At 46.1% G+C, this 19,835-nt stretch overlaps 1 protein-coding gene across 11 annotated transcripts in view; it reads right to left on the bottom strand.

Moving 5' to 3' along the window:
- Positions 1 to 4,646: 4,646 nt before the first annotated feature.
- The window catches only part of R3HDM1 (R3H domain containing 1), a 134,111-nt gene continuing 118,922 nt past the window's right edge, over positions 4,647 to 19,835 (bottom strand). For 10 of the 11 annotated variants that reach the window (XM_088472259.1, XM_088472262.1, XM_088472260.1 and 7 more), the window contains 4 exons: positions 8,628 to 8,772; positions 7,171 to 7,253; positions 6,764 to 6,848; positions 4,647 to 5,617 (listed from right to left, as the gene is read on the bottom strand). In XM_088472259.1, the coding sequence (XP_088328385.1) occupies positions 5,250 to 5,617; positions 6,764 to 6,848; positions 7,171 to 7,253; positions 8,628 to 8,772 (681 nt within the window). In that variant the 3' untranslated portion in view covers positions 4,647 to 5,249. The remainder of the gene's footprint in view (positions 5,618 to 6,763; positions 6,849 to 7,170; positions 7,254 to 8,627; positions 8,773 to 19,835) is intronic. The other variant, XR_015878394.1, reaches the window with a different exon arrangement.

Here is a 19,835-nt window from a genome sequence, read left to right on the forward strand (position 1 = left end):
CTGGCACCCTAAGTTACCCTATGCGAGTATCTCAAGACTAGGTCAGAAGTGTATGACAATTTTGAGGGCGTGAAACTTGAACTGGATACTATAAAGATTATATAAAGTAGTGCCCATCAGGCACTTACCTGGTCCTGAGTAACAAACTGAAGATAAAGCGCTCCTCTACCAGGAATAGTTTAGCCACATGTACAAGCATAAGGGGTGAATAATTATTCACCCCTTATGCTTGTACATGTGCCTTTCTTAAAAGGCTTATTGCGGTACGGAGCCACTTTTACACGTGCTATCTATTTTATGGTTTGAATAAATTTGTTGGAAGGTTTTCACACAATGAGATGCATTTTTGTTATTTTATGTGGATTAAGTTTGTGATCACTGGCAAGAGAAATATCTGGTGAAGCATCATAATGGAGATTTATCTGGATTTATTGAAATTACCTCCAAACCGGCTGTCCACGGCAGAATCATTGATTTGTACACAGAATGATGTAAGTCACTTAGTCCATCAGAGTGACAGTCTGTTCACTTAAAGTATTAATATATATTTTCTAATCTATTCCCTCCCTGGTGGAGGAGCGCTTTATCTTCAGTTTGTTACTCAAGTTTCTTGTGATTGGTGGTTTATCACTTTATAAAGCTGCACCTCCTTTTGGATCGCAAGTGATTGTATATATAATTTTTTGTCACTTACCTGGTCCTAATAACTGCTGCGGGTCTTCCGGCGGTCAGCTGACAGTCACTTCCAGTGCAGATGTCTGACAGAGCGCCGGTTTGGGTGAGTATAATCGACCTATCCCTAGTGCCTAAACCTAACCACATTGTCTGGATCCTGAGAGAAGGAGCTTTAATTCTAAAGGCATCTAGGATGGACTGGAGATGGTGAGAGGAAGATGGAAGGATGTCGCAGTACTGAAATCAGGAAATGAGAATGGTTCAGAAAAAGGTCACAATTCTAGCAATGTTTCAAAGGGGGGAGAGGACCAGACAGTATAAGGGACTGGATGCGTGGAGTGAAGCTTAAGGAAGAGATGGCATGGGTGCCTAAGGAGTATTTGATCTTACAGCAGTGAGGGAAAATAATGTGGGGTAGTGATACTGAAGGGAAAAAAGGGGAGTTCAGTTTTGGGTATGTTGAGTGGCAATGGCGGAGTAGTAATTATACACAGGATATAACAGGAAGAAAGGAGTTAATGGGAAGAGAATTTGATGGTCATTACCATACTGGTGTTAGTGGAGTACAAAGCAGCATTAGTTAACCAAGAGTAAAGGTAATGTATAAAACAGAAAAGTAGAGTGCATAGAATAAAGTCCGAGGGAACCCTGACAGGTGTAAGAAACGTAAGAGAACACGTGGCAGAAGCAGGCACAATGAAGGCACATTCAGAAATTTAGGCGGTGGACCAAGTAAAGGGTGTGCCAGAGAACAGTGTTTGACTGCATCACAAGCAGCAGAAAGATTAAGTAGCGTCATACTTCAATTGAGACATTAGCAGGTCATTGGGCTCTTTAGTGAGAGCAGTCTCCGTGGACAAAAGAATATGGAAACATGATTGCAGAGGGAATGGGAAAGTGGTTTAACCAGTTGTATACAAGCTTCTGATGTACTGTTTGTTGATGTTTGCAATAATTAGGACATGTGTAAATATGGAAGGTAAAAAAGCCAGTTGAGAGGAACTGGATGAAGTAGTAAGCTAGATGTGGGCAAGCATTCAAACAGGACCAAGGTGACAGGTTGAGAGGAAAGAGGAAGAAAGGAGCGCAAACTACAGCATCAGGAGAAGGAAAGGAAGAGGGTGGAGAGAGGAGTGGAGAAGGGGAGTGTGGAGTTCTGGTTGTGGCAAGAAAATTTCTTGAAAGATAAGTATTTTTTCTTTAATGTAATTTGCAAAGTAAAGAGCACTGAAGGGGGGATGACAGGATGTTGTTTGGCATAGGCTAGAGAGTTGATGATGGCAAAGAGGAAGAGTGTTGATAGAATGGATAATATTAAGAACTTGAGGTAGGTGCTTGGTGAAAGCAGGAGCATTGTAGCAAAAAGACTGGATACATTTGTAGTTGAGAAAGATGGTGTTGGAAACCATATTTTCTCCATAGGCCCTCATCAGTATAGAAGCATTTTATTGGAGGTTCAGGGCTTATTTTCTAGGTGTCTAGAACTCCTTCGCCTAGGGCTGCTGTGAGTGTTGGGTTGTTGTAGAACCACGGCAGCATCAGGTCACTGCAAGCAACACTGTATATAAGATTGTTTAAGCAGCAAAGTGTGTATTGCGTTGCCTGCTCAGATATCTGATTAATATGCAATTGTGCAGGCGACAAGTACTCTTATGCTGGGTATACACTAAGACAACGTCAGCCAGATATGTAATTTCCGGCCAAATCGTAACAAGATATTGGCTGGATCGCCCAGTGTGTATGGATTTAAAGCACGCTCCTGCAATCACATGCGATATAGTCCGGTTGCCCATTCTGCACGTAATGAAGGACTGAACAAGGGATCATTCCATTGTTCATTACATCACTCAATGTGTACCCGCGGTACGATATATTGGTCCGTCGACCTGACATATCGTTCGGGTACACATCGCTAAGTGTGTACCCAGCTTAAGATGCCTTATCAAACATTTAGATCAGTTATGTCCACCTGGTGTCTCTCAAGGAGTGCCCTACCACTAACACAGAACATGTACAAATATAAATCCAGTTTATAATGAAGCCTAGATTGAATAGGCTTTGCATACTTCCACGTGTATTTTTTTCTCAAACCTCTATTTGCAACAGATCCAGAGTGACCGTGACACAGAAAATAAGTGGTTTGTGGTTATAAAATACAGATTTAATATACTTTAATCCTCAGCTAGTGGCATAACCACATTATAAAATGAACACCTTTTTTAACCAGTATAGTCTCTCAAATGTTGTACAGTCTTGTAAATTAGAAAAACTAGAGAAAAGGAAAAATCAATGTGAGAGTGTGAAATGGTGTACAAGGAAACTCCGATCTATTCAAGGAGAGGTTTCCTGCCCATTTTGCTGCCGTCAGTCAGGTAAAATGTGTACCATATATTGTAAAGAACTTTCTCTTTTACCAGTTACGTCTAGCAATTATATGTTAGTTAAACTGGGTTAGTAAATGTAATCAATCAAGTGGTTTACCAATTTCAGTCAGCACTCCACATAGTCACCGACTATAACACCATTTGTAAAAGGAATCTTAAAATTTAAAAGCAGCACTTGTAGGATTAGGGCACCTATGCTATGTATGCTGTACAAGCTCTTGAGAGGTGCTGGAAGGGGCCATAATACACATCTTCTGCTCTTGTAGATGCACGATACAGGTCATCTCTACCTGCGCCTTATGACATTTATTCCATTATTGGCAAAATCTTGTAAGGAATCAGCACTCTTGGAATGGCCTTGATATAATTGAAAGGAATAGCCCTTAGCGACAGGAAGATGATGCATATAGAGAAAAAAAATGCACCCAATGTTTCATGTTTTCTAAACTATTTTTAGTGCTAATAAAAGGTTTCGCTATGTCACTGATGGGCCTATTTCTCATTGAGTTTTATCATTCACAACGAGTGATATAACTTGTTGCATATGCTAATGGTAATCCAGCCAATCAGCTCCCAGTTGGGAGCAGACTGGCTGGAGCACCATTAGCATATGCAACAAGTTTTATCACTCTTTGTGAATGATGAAACTCATTGATAAATAAGGCCCTCCGTTATTAGCATCACTTTTACGTAAAGCATTTTAAATGCTATGTGCAGTCAGTGGTGGGGGGTTCATTTTACATATCTTTTACTGGAAAGTAACCTATTGTCTAGTATAGTGTAGGCCGAAATTCAAAACTTCACCAGTTCAGACCTGGTGCAACAGTAGTGTTTTGGTGAAAAAAAATTGCTGTACACCATTACACGTAAGGAATGCCCCATAAAATGTGCCATCCACCTTGATTTAATGTTCCAACTGAACATGAAATCTAATTTTTGCACTGCTCTGTAAAACTAGGCGCACATACTGCCTCCCCATTCCCTTCCTCAGCCCATCGCCTATCGGGCAAACTTCTGCTTAAATGTTTTCTTCTTCCTAAGCAAACGCATGAGCGTCGGAGAAAATCAGAGCAAATTGAGTTATGTAACATCAGTGTGTGCAGCACTAATGCCATTTTGCCCTGCACAGACACCACTACATTAAACATCATCATAATCCAGGAGAAGGCATAATAGTGTATGTACACAGTACCCCAAAAAAATACATGCTGCAATTAATTGGATTGCATTATTGATTTAGCACTCATTTACACTTACGCAATTTATGCCATGCCCCTCAGGGTATCTATTTTATATGCCAATTTATATGGATGGCAGAAGTCACTGTGGATTTCTGTGACCATATAAAAGGCGAGTGCTTTTATGTAGTAGAGGGTCTATTAATCCTAGACTAGATAGGCCAAGTGGTTCTTATCTGCCATCAAATTCTAGGTTTCTATGTTCCGTATAATACACAAGTATCCCAGAGAATTTGGCTGCCATGTTGTAAGCTCACCGTTTAAACAGATAATAATTGAAGGAAATTATACATATCTTGTGCATTATAACCAAATTAAAAAAAAAAAAAGGAAACAAAAAACAGTTAAATTAATTTTGTGAGAAACATAATTTATTTACAATGAACTTTCACAAAGCCTTTATGTATATAACTTATGAAGGGCACGGTGAAGAGAATCAGTAGTTTAAACAGCATCCCCTTTAAAGACAGGGGAAAGGACTAGACATCTCTTCAAAACAGTAATAGGTCTATTATTATTATAATATATATCTATGTATATATATTTTTCTTTTTAAGTGCAGCGATAATTTCCCCACCCTGTTCTATCAAAGTGGATGGCAAAGTGCTGGCTTTGGAAAAAGAAAAGTAGAAAAACACAGACTTATTTTTTTTCTCGTCTATTTTTTTTCTCCAACATGGGCATTCATTATGAACAACATATTTTTTTTCTGTACAAGAGAACTTTGGGTCCAATACAGAAATATAAATATAAAACAAAGACTATAAAAGGGTTGGGGGGAGGTTTGTCCTGCTGATTGAACTCTCTGCCGGCTCCAGGGGATGTTCTTCAATTACTAAATCGTGATAATAAGATTCAGTGTCTTATGTGCACACATACACACACAAGAAAGAGGCCAATCATTAATGGAGACGGATGAAGGCTGACCCTCCAGTAATGCGGTTGCTTTCCTCTACTGGGAGCTTGCTCTTTCTAGGATGTGAAGGTCATAGGGCTTTCTGCTTGTTCTCAGTCTAAACTTGTTCATTAAATGATTGTGTTTCTTCAGTGCATTCTGAGCAGCCGATACGGTGGGGAAAGTAGCTACGATGGTGTAAGTAGAGGCCAAGTCTGTGGAGGGGTTGGGTTGTTCGGGACTCATGTGGTTCTCTCCACCTCCGCAATAGTGTTGGTGATGGTGGTGCGGGGTTTGTTGTGAACGAGGATCTCGAAACCACCGGATTTTAGCACCTACTTTAAAGAGTTCACCAAAAAGCATTTCAGCATCTTTGCGACTTATCCCATCGGGAAGTTCTGTGATTTCTAGTACTTTTCCAATAACTGCAGAAACATAAAGGAAACACAGTGGTTTGGCAAAATAGTCAAGTCCTGAGGTGCAGGCTGTGGCACTTTGTTATGCTAGAAACAGACCAATTTATCCCTACCATTCCCATAAGGGTGACAAGATTAATAGAGACAATGAGGGATATGTTATAGCGGCATGCATCTTGATGCTATAACTCTTCCAGCTTCGCCTCTTTACCAAGGTGAAGCAGGAAGCACTAACTATGAGATGCAAGAACATCTCATTTTTTTCGGAGTGGGGGAGTGAAAACTCCCCCCTCCGACAATCCCTGCCTGAGCACACAGCGCATCAGCCTAGATGCGCTGTGTCATCCTTCCCGGAAGGCTCCTCTGGGCATTCGTTGGTTCTCGCAAGCATAAAGAGATCTCACGTGCAGCCTGGAGCCAACAGCCGCCGCAGCAGGGACAGTGCTGTCCCCGCTGTGGTGATAGGAGAACGACAGTTGCAGCTGTTGATATCGATAGCTGCAGCTATCGGAACGGTTAGTGCCACAGACTGTTCATACATTGGATGGCACAACGGCACGCTATCTTGTAGACAGTATAGCCCCCATGTGACTTACCATCCAGCCCCACATTTATACATGGGGGAGAAGCGATATCAACGCACATAACATGCACAGATACTACTCCTCCCCCATATAGCCCCCTTCATACATCTCTGCAAAATTCCTGTCATAGGAAGAACAACTGTGTACTGTATATACAGTACCCAGCTCTGGAAGTGGGTGGTTTTTCTCACAAGCATACTGACATTGTGTATGCTATTTGGGAGTTTAGGAAAACACAGTTAAGATTAGGGTCGGAGTGTTACTGAACCATACACACAAAGCTGAACAGGGGCTGGGGATTTCTTTTTCCTTGTGACTGCTATTGTAATTGCCTGACAAAATGTTGACAGTATACTATATGTTATACCTAATAATCTCTTTAATTTATACATGGAAAAGATTTTAATTTGGGGCACGCTCACACCTAGATCTAGAAAACTCAGAGGCGCAAAGCAAGGTCACTAGTTCCTAGGGATAAGTACACAAGAACAGAATTAAAAGAAAATGAAAAAAAAAATTTTTTTTTTAACTACAAAACTAAAATCCTAGTTTTCTTCAATACGTGACGTACCCGGTTCACCCGCCGAGAGGTCTGTGGAAGCAGCCTTCTTGGCAGTTTTCTTTCCCCTATTTCCATGTCTGTGTCCAGACTGACCCTGGAACACAGAGATTAATTCTGAAACACAGGTGTACTATAGAGTGTTGCTATACAAAATTTGGTGAACCTCAATGTGAAAAAGTTAAATAGGACTATACACTTAATGCCAATTAAAGCAGAAGTTGTGTACATCTTAGAACATTGGAGTCCAACCATGTGTCTTATGGAGTGTCATAAACCTGATATTTCTGTGTTCTGCGCCCAATTTCTTGGGTTCTTACTGAAAATCCTACTTCACTAAATGAAAGTGAATATTGTCCCATCTAACCCCTTCATTACATCTAGATCTGAAAATGCAGTTCAAGAACACGATTAGAAACCTGTTGACTTGTTATATGTCCATGTACTAATTGAGGAGCATTGTATTGTAATGGCTGACCAAGTAACGGATATCTTGTATCACCTGCCAGAAAAACACAAACAAAAAGAGCACAAATAAGACGTACAACTCACATCCAGAGATTGCGAGATATTGAATTGAAAATGTACTAAAATATGCCACTTACACAGAACCAAACTCAGTGTATATTACCCAGGCCAATGCTGGCTGACTGTGCTATATATAAATGTACTTATTGCTTGCACATAGTGGAGGCTGCTATGCTGTGGTCTGAACTTGTTAATTAGAACGTAGCCCAGATATGACCCAGGTAATGTGATAGACTGAGTTCTGGTTCACTACCAAAAATGACTGAAGGTAAATGTCGCCTACACTAAATGAATGCAAACAATTGATTACAGTATGTGTTCTGTAGAACAGGCATGTTGTTGACACATTTAGGGATATTAGAATATAAACTTAGGATTCCAGCTAGAATTCCAGCTACAATTTTGCAGCATTCACAAGTGCTGAATTGCTGCCATGGGGGTAGAGGAGATGCTCCTCCCCAGTCACACGAGAGAGACTGCTCTGAAAGTCAGAGTGCAAGGTTTAAAAAATTTTTGCAAATAAAACTGCTGGTCTGACACACATGCATTAAGGCTACATACACACTGTTACATGTCTAGTTTGCAAGACAAGAGCATGTAAATGGCTGTAAAAATACAAGACATTGTACCACATGAAGCTGGTTTGCCAAGGTTGTTACATCTCTAACCACTGCGTTTATTAAGGGCTTGGTCATACAACAAATTGGTTTATTTACTTGTACAATTAAAACTATTTTAAACTATACAATTCTCTTTTCCTATATGCAAATGTCTGTGGAGAGCACGACTTTCCTAAAGGAAAGAGTTGGGAAATTTCATGTGTAACCGGGTGAATACATCAACATAAGGTATTTGACATATTACTGAATACATACATTAAGACCTATAAAGAACAGAGAACCTACTTCAGAGGGACCTTTGTTTACCAACTTTCAAAGAGATGTATTTTCCTAAATAACTTTAGCACCTACAGTATAGGATTTCCTCACTCTTTTTCGGTTGTGCACGTTTATAGTGAGTGCAAGGTCAACACACAGAAGGTTTTTGTGCTGGTTACTCTTAGTGCTATATCTGGACATCAAACTTATATATGCATGTTTACATCAACCCAATGCGAATTCTATGTGGTTTTACGTGCTGTAAATGCATTGCAAACATCAGTGTGCACTTAGCCTTAATCTATAGATAAGCTTTGATAGTACTTTAAATGCCTTTGTGAACATTAACAAGTTAAAAGGGGATTCGGTGCAGAGCTGTGGTTTGGTATACAAGTCCCTACAACCGCTCACGTAACTTTGCTAGAATGATCTAAAGGCAGATTTTTAAAAGAAATCATCTGACGACTTACCTTGGCCAGGAGCAAACGGTCTGGAAAAATGTGGAACTAGAGGAAGAGGGGATAACCCAGGGCGGATGTTTTTCAGGTTGGTTAACTGCACAGGAATCGGTGACTGATTAGGCGATGTGATGGGACTGCTTAGATGTGAGCTATGCTGTGAGAAGGACAAAATAAAGATCGATTTACAATATTTCTGTACATAAATAAAACTGCCTGGATAAAATGCACCATGTTATCTAAACCAATAACGTCAATCATTTGTTTAAAGTGGTTTTCTCCTATCGATCATTAAATATGTAGGAGAGCCAGAGGAAAGGAGGAGCAGATGTACAGGTAATAACACAGCTCCTGACTGGCTGACACTTGTCCAACCAGAAGTCTGCTGTAATTTCTACCCATGCATCACATTCTTTGTTCTACCAGTGCAAAGAGTCAGTCATGAAATGTAAGTGACAAACTACTGGAACCAGAACTGTTAAGCAAACAGTGAGGATCACAGGGAGGGGGACCTCCAACAATTACAGTACAGTACCAGTGTGGAGGGAAAGGATTGGACTAGCTAAGCACTAGTTATGTCCACTAAACATGCTGATATGACTTCTTATTAACACCCTTGTTTTCACAGATGGGCCAATACAAAACAGGATTTTGGTAGCTACCGATAAATCCCTTTCTCCGATTCCACAGGGGACACTGGATTCTCAGTACAGTGAGGTATAGATGTGTGATAACCGGGAGCTGGCACTTTAATAAATCTGAATAGTAGCTAGCTCCTCCCCCTCTATACCCCCCTACAGGTCAGTCTTAAGAATGTGCCCAAGGAGTGCTGGAAAATAGAATAAAAGAGGAGAAGCTAGGACATACATGAACAAGCAAGCAAATATGCAAACAAATCAAGCAGACCTTGAAGAAAAACGACTGTCCAAACCAGGAAGAACAATAACCAATGCAGGTGGAACAGTGTCGGGTGGGAGTCCAGTGTCCCCTGTGGAATCGGAGAAAGGGATTTATCGGCAAGTTCATCCACTAGGGGACACTGGAGTCTCAGTATAGTGGGGACGTCCCAGAGCTCACATCCCGGGCGGTAGAGCGCTGAGAACCCTGCAAAACAGCACGGCCATACTGTGCAGCAGGTGACGCAAACGTGTCAAAACGGTAAAACTTTGCAAACGTATGCTGGCCTGACCAAATGGCCGCCCGACAAAGCTGAGTCACTGAAACACCGCGGGCAGCCGCCCACGAAGGACCCACCGAGCGCGTAGAATGCGCTGTGATTGAAGTAGGAGGTTGTTTTGATGCAGCCAGATAGGTTTGTCTGATTGTCAGACGAATCCATCTAGAAATAGTTGCCTTAGAAGCCGGCCAGCCCGGACACGCCATATCATATTTGAACAAACAGTGTATCAGACTTCCGGAGGGATACAGTCCTATCAACATAAAACCGAAGAGCCCGGACAACGTATAGGGATCTGGACACCGGAACCACAATCGGTTGGTTGATGTGAAACGCAGACACTACCTTTGGCAAAAAAGGTAACTGTGTACATAGCTCAGCCCTATCCTCATGAAAAATGAGGTAAGGCGGACAACAAGAAAGCGCCCCTAGCTCCGAAGCACGGCTAGCAGAGGCGAGCGCCAAAAGGAGAACCACTTTCCATGATAAAAATTTTTATTCCACAGTCTGTAAAGGTTCAAATAGGGAAAACAGGAGAAAAGAGAGGACCAATCCAAATCCCATGGTGCCGTTGGAGGTAAAAACGGAGGTTGTAACCTGACAACCCCTTATAGAAATGTTTGGGCATCCGGCAATAATGCTAGTTTCTTCTGAAAGAAAATCGACAGAGCCGATATTTGAACCTTCAAAGATCCCAGATGAAGACCTGCTGATAAACCAGCCTGTAGAAAAAGAAGCAGCCTGGCTAAATTGAATTCTGATGGTGGCGCACCCTTGCGTTCACACCAACAGACATACGCCTTCCTTATACAATGATAGTGCTTTGAGCTAACTTCCTTTCTATCCCTTAACATAGTAGGAATCACCCTGGAAGGGATACCCTTTCTTCTTAAGATAGCCCTTTCAACAGCCACGCCATCAAACAAAGCCGCTTTAAGTCCTGATGGATAACGGACCCTGTTGCAGTAGATCTTCTTGCAGAGGAAGAGGCCACGGGTCGTCTATCAGTAGAAGACGTAGGTTGGAATACCACGCCCATCTGGAGCAACCAACAGAACCTTTACCCTTTCTCGTTTGATTCTTTGAAGCAGACGAGAAAGAAGTGGAAGTGATAGAAACAGGTAAACAAACGGAAACCGTTGTTAGAGCATCCACTGCCACCGCCTGTGGATCTCTTCTCCTTGAGCAATAAAGTGGCAGTTGATGGTTCAACCTCAATGCCATGAGAACTGCATGAGATAAACCCCAACGCTGAATCAGTTGTTGAAAGACCTGTGGATTGAGCATCCATTCTCCCGGATGAATGTCTTGTTGACTGAAGTAGTCTGCCTCGTAAATTTTCTACCCCTGGGATGAAAATTGCCGATATTGCTACAGCAAATTCCCCTGCCCAGAGAAGAATGCAGCTTACCTCCCTCATGGCGGACCGATTCTTGGTGCCGCCTTGTCTGTTGATGTACGCCACAGCCGTGGCGTTGTCGGACTGCACTCTGATGGCACAGCCCCTCAACAGAGGATGTGCTACCTGAAGAGCATAGAACACGGCCCTTAGCTCCAGAATGTTTATGGGCAGTACAGTCTCCAGTCGAGTCCAGCGCCCTGAAAGTGTCTTCCCCGAGTCACTGCCCCCATCCTCTCAGACTGGCGTCTGTGGTGAGGAGAATCCATTCCCACATTGCAAACCGCTTGCCTGCCAATAGGTGAGAGGAATTCAGCCACCAAAGGAGAGGTGTTCCAAGTCCTGGGTGACAGTTGAACTCGCTGGTGAAGAAAAAGGTGGGACCCTGACCACTGAGAGAGGAGGTCCAGTTGGAATGGACAGGCATGGAACTCCCGTATTGGATGGACTCGAAAGTCGCAACCATCTTCCCCAGAAGGCGAATACACATGTGTACTGACACCCTGCGATGACGCAGTATCAATCGCACCATGTGTTGGATGGAGGTGACCTTTTCCTGCGGAAGAAATACCTTCTGCTCCACCATGTCCAAAATTATCCCTAGGAAAGGCAGACGCTGAGTAGGCTGTAGATGAGATTTTTGGTAATTCAGGATCCATCCGTGTTGTAACAGAAGACTCTGTGTTACCCGGATGTCCTGCAGTAATTGAGTGACTGACGGAGCCTTTAGAAGCAGGTTGTCCAAGTATGGGACGATAGTAACCCTCTTGAAACCGAAGGGCCATCATTACTGCCATGATCTTCATGAACACTCTTGGTGCTGATGAAAAATATGATATATGGTAAGAACTTACCTTTATTATCTCTATTTCTACGAAGTCCATAGGGTTCCACAGGATACCTTGAGGTATAGGTGATGACGTCAGGCATCGGGCACCATAGAGTTAAAGCTTTCAGCCTCCCAGGATGCAATAGGGTCCTCCTCCTATACGCCGCCCCCGAGCCAAGGCATCTCAGTTACGTACCAAGCCATAGGCCGGAGGAGGAGAAGGAAGAGAGAAAAAAGATCTGGACACACACAAGAATCATATTCTCACCAGAGGGAGACGGAAAAACCGGCGACCAGAGCTAAGCCCATCTGCAGCACAGGTGCGACAGGGCGGGAGTCCTGTGGAACCCTATGGACTTCGTAGAAATAGAGATAACAAAGGTAAGTTCTTACCATATCTCATATTTTCTACTTCAGGGTCCATAGGGTATCCACAGGATACCTTGGGGATGTCCCAAAGCAGTATCCTTCAAGGGTGGGGACGCTCCTGTGCTGAAAGGAGAATCCGCCGCCCGAAGGAAGCATCCTGAGAGGCAAAGGTGTCAAACACGTAATACCTCACAAAGGTTTGGACAGAGGACCACGTGGCAGCCTTGCAGATCTGGACTGCAGAGGCACCACGTCAAGCTGCTCACGAAGGACCCACAGACCTAGTGGAATGAGCCCTCACAGAGGAAGGAACCGGCACGCCTTCATGAAGATAAGCATCTGAAATTGCCATACGGATCCAACCTGCCAAAGTTTGCTTTGAAGCAGGCCAACCCTTTTTACGGAAGCCAGAGGACAAACAAGGCGTCAGACTTCCGAAACTAAGTGTAGTCAACATAAATCTTTAAGGCCCGCACAACGTCCAAAGTGGCCTCAACCACTAAATGGTCAGGTGAGTTAAAAGCCGGCACAACGATTTCCTCGCTGATATGAAACCGGGAAACAACTTTGGGAAGAAAATCAGGACGAGTGCGCAGCACCGCCCTGTTCCCATGAAAAATCAAGAAAGTGGGTCTACAAGATAGAGCCCCTAAATCAGAAACACGTCTGGCCGAAGCGATGGCCAGAAGGAAAACTGTTTTGGCTGTCAGCCATTTAAGATCCACTGAGCCCAGTGGTTCAAACGACAGTCCCTGGAGAGCCCTCAGAACCACCGCCAAATCCCAAGACGCCACCGGTGGAACAAATGGCGGCTGGATTCGAAGAACACCTTGCATAAAGGTGCGCACATCAGGGATCGTAGCAATCCTACGATGGAACCAGACAGAGGGCAGAAACCTGCACCTTTAAAGAAGCAAGGCGAAGCCCATGGTCTAATCCTGCCTGTAGGAAGGCTAGCACTCTAGACAGACGGAACTCCCGAGGTGCATAACCTCTTGGTCGACACCATTGGAAGAACGTATGCCACACACGATGGTATATTCTTGCAGAAGACGGTTTTCGAGCTCTTAGCATAGTTTGTACCACAGAGCTGGAAAACCCCCTGGACCTTAACATGGCCGTCTCAACAGCCACGCCATCAAAGACAGCCGAGTCAGGTCCGGGTGAAGACAAGGACCTTGTGACAGTAGGTCCGGTCGTAGCGGCAACCGCAGAGGAATGTCCACGGACAGACCCTGAAGGTCTGAGAACCAGTGCCGTCTGGGTCACGCGGGAGCTATCAACAGGAGCATCCCTCCTTCCTGTTTGAATTTCCGGATTACCCGTGGAAGAAGGTAAAACGGAGGAAAGAGATAAGCAAACCGGAACGTACACCGGACGGACAGAGCATCCACCAGAGACGCCTTTTCGTCTCTTGTGCGAGACCCGTACACCGGCAACTTGTTGTTGTGCCGTGACGCCATGAGTTCGATCTCTGGAAGACCCCACCTGTCCACCAGAAGTTGAAAGACGTCTTGGTGCAGAGACCATTCCCCAGGATGAACGTCCTGGCGACTGAGAAAGTCGGCCTCCCAATTGAGGACTTCAGGGATGAATACCGCGGATATGGCCGGGAGATTGCGCTCCGCCCAGATCAGGATGCCGGACACCTCTACGAGTGCCGCCCGACTTCGGGTTCCTCCTTGCCGATTTATGTAAGCCACTGTGGTGGCGTTGTCCGACTGGACCTGCACAGGAAGACCCTGGAGAACCCGATGGGCCTGCTGGAGAGCATTGAAAACGGCGCAGAGTTCCAAGATGTTTATCGGAAGCTCCTTTTCCGCCTGAGTCCACCTGCCCGGGAACACGTGTGGACCCCTGACCGCTCCCCTGCCCCGAAGACTGGCGTCCGTTGTCAATAAGACCCAGTTCGGCACCCAAAACGGACAACCCTTGTTGAGAGTGGTCGTCTGCAACCACCAGGCAAGGGACAGGCGAACCTCCGGAGTGAGCACCATCGTCTGGGACTTTAGACTCTGAGGCAGTCCATTCCATTTGGACAGGATCAATTGCTGCAGAGGTCTGGAGTGAAACTGGGCATATTCCACCATGTCGAATACGGACACCATGGAGCCCAGTAACCTCATTGTCGAGTGAAGAGACACCCGGCGACTCTGCAGACAACTGCGCACCCTCAACTGCAAGGCAGAGATCTTTTCCCCCGTCACAAAGATCCGCTGCTGACTGGAGTCCAACAAGGCTCCGAGGTGCAGAATCCTCTGAGACGGGATCTGGGTGGAATTTTGCCAGTTTATCAACCAGCCATGCCGTTGCAGTACTGCAATAGTCAGATCCAAATGGCGCAGAAGGAGCTCCGGAGATCCTGCTACCAACAGTAGGTCGTCCAAGTACGGCAACATGCGGACTCTCTGCAGCCGCATGGAAGCCGCCATGACCGCCATCACCTTGGTGAACACACGTGGTGCTGTCGCCAAGCCAAAAGGTAACGCCCGGAACTGGAAGTGATCGTTGCGGATTGCAAACCTGAGGAACTGTTGATGGCGCGAAAGAATAGGGACATGCAGATAAGCGTCCTGTATGTCCAACGACACCATGTGATCCCCAGGTTCCAGCGCCAGAATGATGGACCGTAGGGTCTCCATACGAAACCTCGGCACCCGCAATGACTTGTTGAGTGCTTTGAGGTTGAGTATCGGACGGTACGACCCATTGGGTTTCTGCACCAAAAACAGATTGGAATAGAAACCCAGGCCCCTCTGGGTAAAAGGAACAGGCACTATAACTCCAGCCTGCAGCATAGTGTGCAAAACCTTCCGCAGTTCCGTGGCTTTGTTCCGGTCTGATGGAAGACCCGTGGTGAAGAACCGGGACGGGGGCCTGTGCCGGAAGAAGAGGGCATACCCGTGAGAAACCACCTCGTGAACCCAACTGTCTGTCGTGGTTACCGACCAACACTGGGCGAACCGTAGCAGGCGGCCTCCCACTTTGGGATCCCCCAAAGGGAGGCCCGGACCGTCAGGCCGCAGGTTTGTCATCGGACTTAGGGCCCAACGTCTTGTACTCCAGGCCTGCTTCCGGGGCTTGGCCGACTTCTTGGGGCCAGCCTGTCGGGGAAAGGACTGTGCTTTAGGCCTACCCTGGGCCCTGTAAGGCCAAAAGGACGACGTACCTGAACTGGAAGGAACTGCAGACGGGAGACAAGCCGATTTGGCTGCCGCCAGCGTGGCTACAATTTTGTCCAGATCCGGACCAAATAAGACTTCTCCATTAAAAGGCAAGGCTTCCAGGCCCTTTTTGGAATCAGCGTCTGCCTTCCAAGATCACACCCAAAAGGTGCGACAAGCCGCCACTGCAGCCGAAGAAATCCGTGAGGTCAGGGTACTGATATCTAAAGCCGCTTCGTTAATGTAAGTGGTCGAATCCCTGAGATTGCCTATCAACTCGGTCTGTTCAGCCGAACAGTCTGAATCGAAAGACGCCTCTAAAGTATCTGCCCAGCGCTCCATAGTTCTGGCTACCCAACAAATGGCCATAGCCGGCCTGGCTGCCGCCCCCCCGCCCCAAGGGAATAAACGGACTTTAGGCAGATTTCCACCTTACGGTCCGTGGCATCCTTTAAGGAGGACATGGAGGGCATGGGCAACGTGGCACTTCGGACCAGGCGTGTCACATGTGAATCCACCTGTGGCGGGGATTCCCACTTAGCAAAATAATTGTCTGCAAACGGATACGCCACTGCTAAACGCCTTTAAGGCTGATACCGTTTGCCCCGGATGTTTCCACGCCTCCTCTAAGTGGTCCACTAATTGACCCGAAAGAGGAAACACTGTGGCGTCACCCTTAACATTCTTGAAAAAGACATATTTGGATTTTGACACCGGAGGCTCATCATCCTCAATAACTAAAGCAGTGTGGACTGCACGAATAAGGCCAGGAATATAAACCTTAGACTTAGCGTCCGACTCTTTAGTACGGGGAGGTTCTTGGTCAGAAAGATCCAGAATCTCCCCATCATCGGACGTCCAGTCGTCATCCTCATAAAGGAGCAGACAGAGATGCCACCGGCCGCTTGTGACACGTCCGACAATTGCTGTACAGAGCTTGTCAGCGAATTAACCCACGCAGCCTCCTGAGAGACCTGAGGAGGGGAAATAGGGAGACTGTGGGGCACCATCAATTGTCTCGGGAAACCCTGCATGGGCGACGACACCACTGACTGCTGGGACAATCCCATCTGTGGGAAGGTAGGCTGCGGAGCTAACTGGCCCATGAGGGTTGTAAGCGCTTTGGCGAAACAAGCCCAGGGCGGCTCCTGTACCGGAGCCGTGACAGTAATTGGCCGCGCCAATAAATAACACTGCCGACATAGCCCCTCCGCGTTACCCTCCCCCTCCGCTATTGGTACCTTACACTTAGTACACAAAAGCTGGAGAGGAAAGTCACTCTCAGACATGATGGTAAGTATGTGACCCCTCTCACCGCACCGCAAGGGCTTTAGCAGAAGAAGAACAGGGACAGTGAAAAGGCTGACAGTAGAAAGTGAAAGTACAGGCAGCAGACCCTAGCAGAAGTCACATACAATGCAAAGAAATCAATTCCTGCACTATCAGCGCTGATTCTCAACTACGGAGACACAGAGCCTGGTAGGACACAGCGCTGCATACACAGACCTGAACCAACGGAGGAGAGGTATGCCGGGGGACCCAGACCACGATGCCACCAATCTTCAGCGTCCAGCAGCGCTCACCATGCTTCCAGCAAAAGATGGCCACCGAGGAGCAGAGAGGAGGCCGGCCTGGGGGAGGAGCGCTGCCACAGGGCCAGTCAGCAGAGCGGAGAGGGCTGTGTGCAGCGGGGAAGGCGCCAGCTGTGTTACAGGGATGGCGCGCTCCCCTGGCATGCAATTAACCCCTGGGACGCCGCAGCGCTACCGTTCAGCTGCGGTCCGCTGTCCCAGGGGGGTAGTGGAAGCGCAGGTCCGAAACCTGGCTCCACGGTGCAGCCAGTCCCCAGGGAGCCCCCTGCCTGGGGACTCTGGACCATGTGTTCAGCAGGGACCCACCGCTGCTTACCTGCTGCCCCCTTGAATCCGGCCATGGTCCCCAAACATCTGGGGTCACCGCTAGCTTTTTCAAGGTGTGAAAAAGGCTCTGTATGAGCAGAAACGCGTTGGTGAGAAAGGAGCTGCATTGAGAATACCAGGAATAAGGGCTAGAGGACGCATCACTGCTATTTAGACACTAGGGGGGCTACATGAACCTATCCCGGGAGGTGACTGTTTATATCCCTGTACATGCTATTTTGGGTGTGTATTGTCCTACACCCTTATATATCTGGTACGCAGCCATTTTTATGTGTTTTATGGATCTTTTTATGTTTTGAATAAACTGTACTTCACTATATACTACTTCTGAATTTCTTTGAGGAATTTTGGCATATTTACTGGTGAATAGTTTGAAAAGGAACAGCATAGGAATCTATTCCGAAGATACTTTCCCATTTATTAACTTTGCTTGACTCTGACTTTTATTCCAGAGGAGCGCGGGAACTGCAAGTACTGTGTTTACAGACTTAAAGGTAGTTTCTAACTTCCTGTCAGAAGACTCCTTTAAAGAAACTGCTCCTGGAACAGGGAGCACCGTCTTTTTAGACAGACGTGACACTGAAAGGTCCACTGAAAGAGTGTTTTGCATAATTTCCTGCTCTCTGCAGGAAAGAGATAGTAGGAATAAAAGTTTACGTGAGAGCTGAAACTTTTGATCTGGGTGTTTCCACGCTGAGGTAAGGATCTCGTCCAATTCCTCAGACACTGGAAAGGAGGCTGCTAGTCTTGGTTTCTTATTAAAGATAGACGGCCTAACTTAATCAGGGTCCATGTCCTCAACATGTAACACCTGGCGTATAGCTGCAATCAGCGCCTCTACACCCTGAGATACAGGCTCAGCTTCCTCTGTTGCCTGTTCCTCTATAGGGTCCTGTACCCGCCCTTCCTCTGTATCAGGCATGTCGTCCTCTTCCGGATCATCCCACATGTGGGGATTCGGTATTAGTCTCCTAGCAGGGACACTAGAGGACGATGCCCCTGGAGGAACCTGGGCTGACATAACCCTTGTGAGCCCTTCTACAGACCTGGCTAAAGACTACGCCCAGTCTGGTTCAGAGAAGGCAGACCTCAGATCTTTCAACCTCTCTCTATCCCTGCGAGAAGCTTCCAGCTCTGCAGACATTTGACACATGACTGATGTAATTTGATCAGCCCAAATAGGGTGTTGTGGGGATGCTGCAGTCTGTGTTTCTGAAACACACTTCATACACAACAGGGAACTGGATGATAGTCCCTGTGTAAACTTCTCTGCACAATTCTTACAGGAGAAAGCTTTTTGTGCAGCCTTAGACCCCTTTGAAATCATGTTACCAATTCACTGTTCACACACAGAGAAAAGGTAGTGATACTCACAAACACACACAGAGAGACTGTTTAGAAAGAAGAGATTAAGAGCATAGAGGGAGATTATGCTATTAAGCCAGTCCAACCAGTGCTGATGCAGAGTCCAGCGCTCTGTAACACAAAATAAGGTGCTGTAATAGCTGTGTAAACACAGTCTAACCTGCTCTTCACAAGTCTAACCCCACTGTGCAGTCACAATCTGGGCACACAGGTCTCTCTTCTGCGTTTGTTAGCAGCCTGTATCTTCTAAAATGGCCACCAGCCTCCTTCTGGGAGCGCTGGTGCAGCTGGGAGGCAGGAGCAGAACTGTGTGCTAGACTCCGCCCCCTCCGTTCTGGCACCTTTCAGCGCTGTATCAGTTGCTGCTTTTTATTGCCCGTCTGTCATTTTCTCCTGGCCACCCTGCTACTCAGGGTGCCAGGAGTCACTAACCTTCTAGCTGCCAAATGCTACCGTCAGCGGACTGAGCTAATGGGGGACCGCAACGAGCGCCGCATGCAGCGCGTCTGGGTACCCCCCAGAGACAGTGGTCTCTGTAGCTGAAGACCCCAGCGCACGCCGCAAGCAGCATCGGTGAGGTCTCCCCGGCAGCTCCAATGAAGCAGAGAGGCAGGGGCAGTGAGCTGCCTGTCTGATCCTCTTGCCTATCGAGGATCGAGCTCTTTATATGTAACCAGCTCCCTTGGCACAAAATTAAGACTGACCTGTAGGGGTGTATAGAGAGGGGAGGAGCTAGCTACTATTCAGATTTATTAAAGTGCCAGCTCCCGGTTATCCCACATCTATACCCCACTGTACTGAGACTCCAGTGTCCCCTAGTGGATGAAGGAGAAAACTAGTTAACAAGCAGAGAGCTGTCTGGAAGATCACCCAATAACTCCTGTACAGTGTGTTAACCTAGTTCATTCACAGATGCATTTAATCATTGGGTTTGGAAAATTCTGAAATAAGCCTATACTAAAAACCTACAAAAAAAACATTTACACTAATGAGATCTG

This window comes from Taudactylus pleione, unplaced genomic scaffold (assembly GCF_031769625.1).
Source record: "Taudactylus pleione unplaced genomic scaffold, aTauple2 ptg000122l, whole genome shotgun sequence".
Classification (NCBI taxonomy): domain Eukaryota; kingdom Metazoa; phylum Chordata; class Amphibia; order Anura; family Myobatrachidae; genus Taudactylus; species Taudactylus pleione.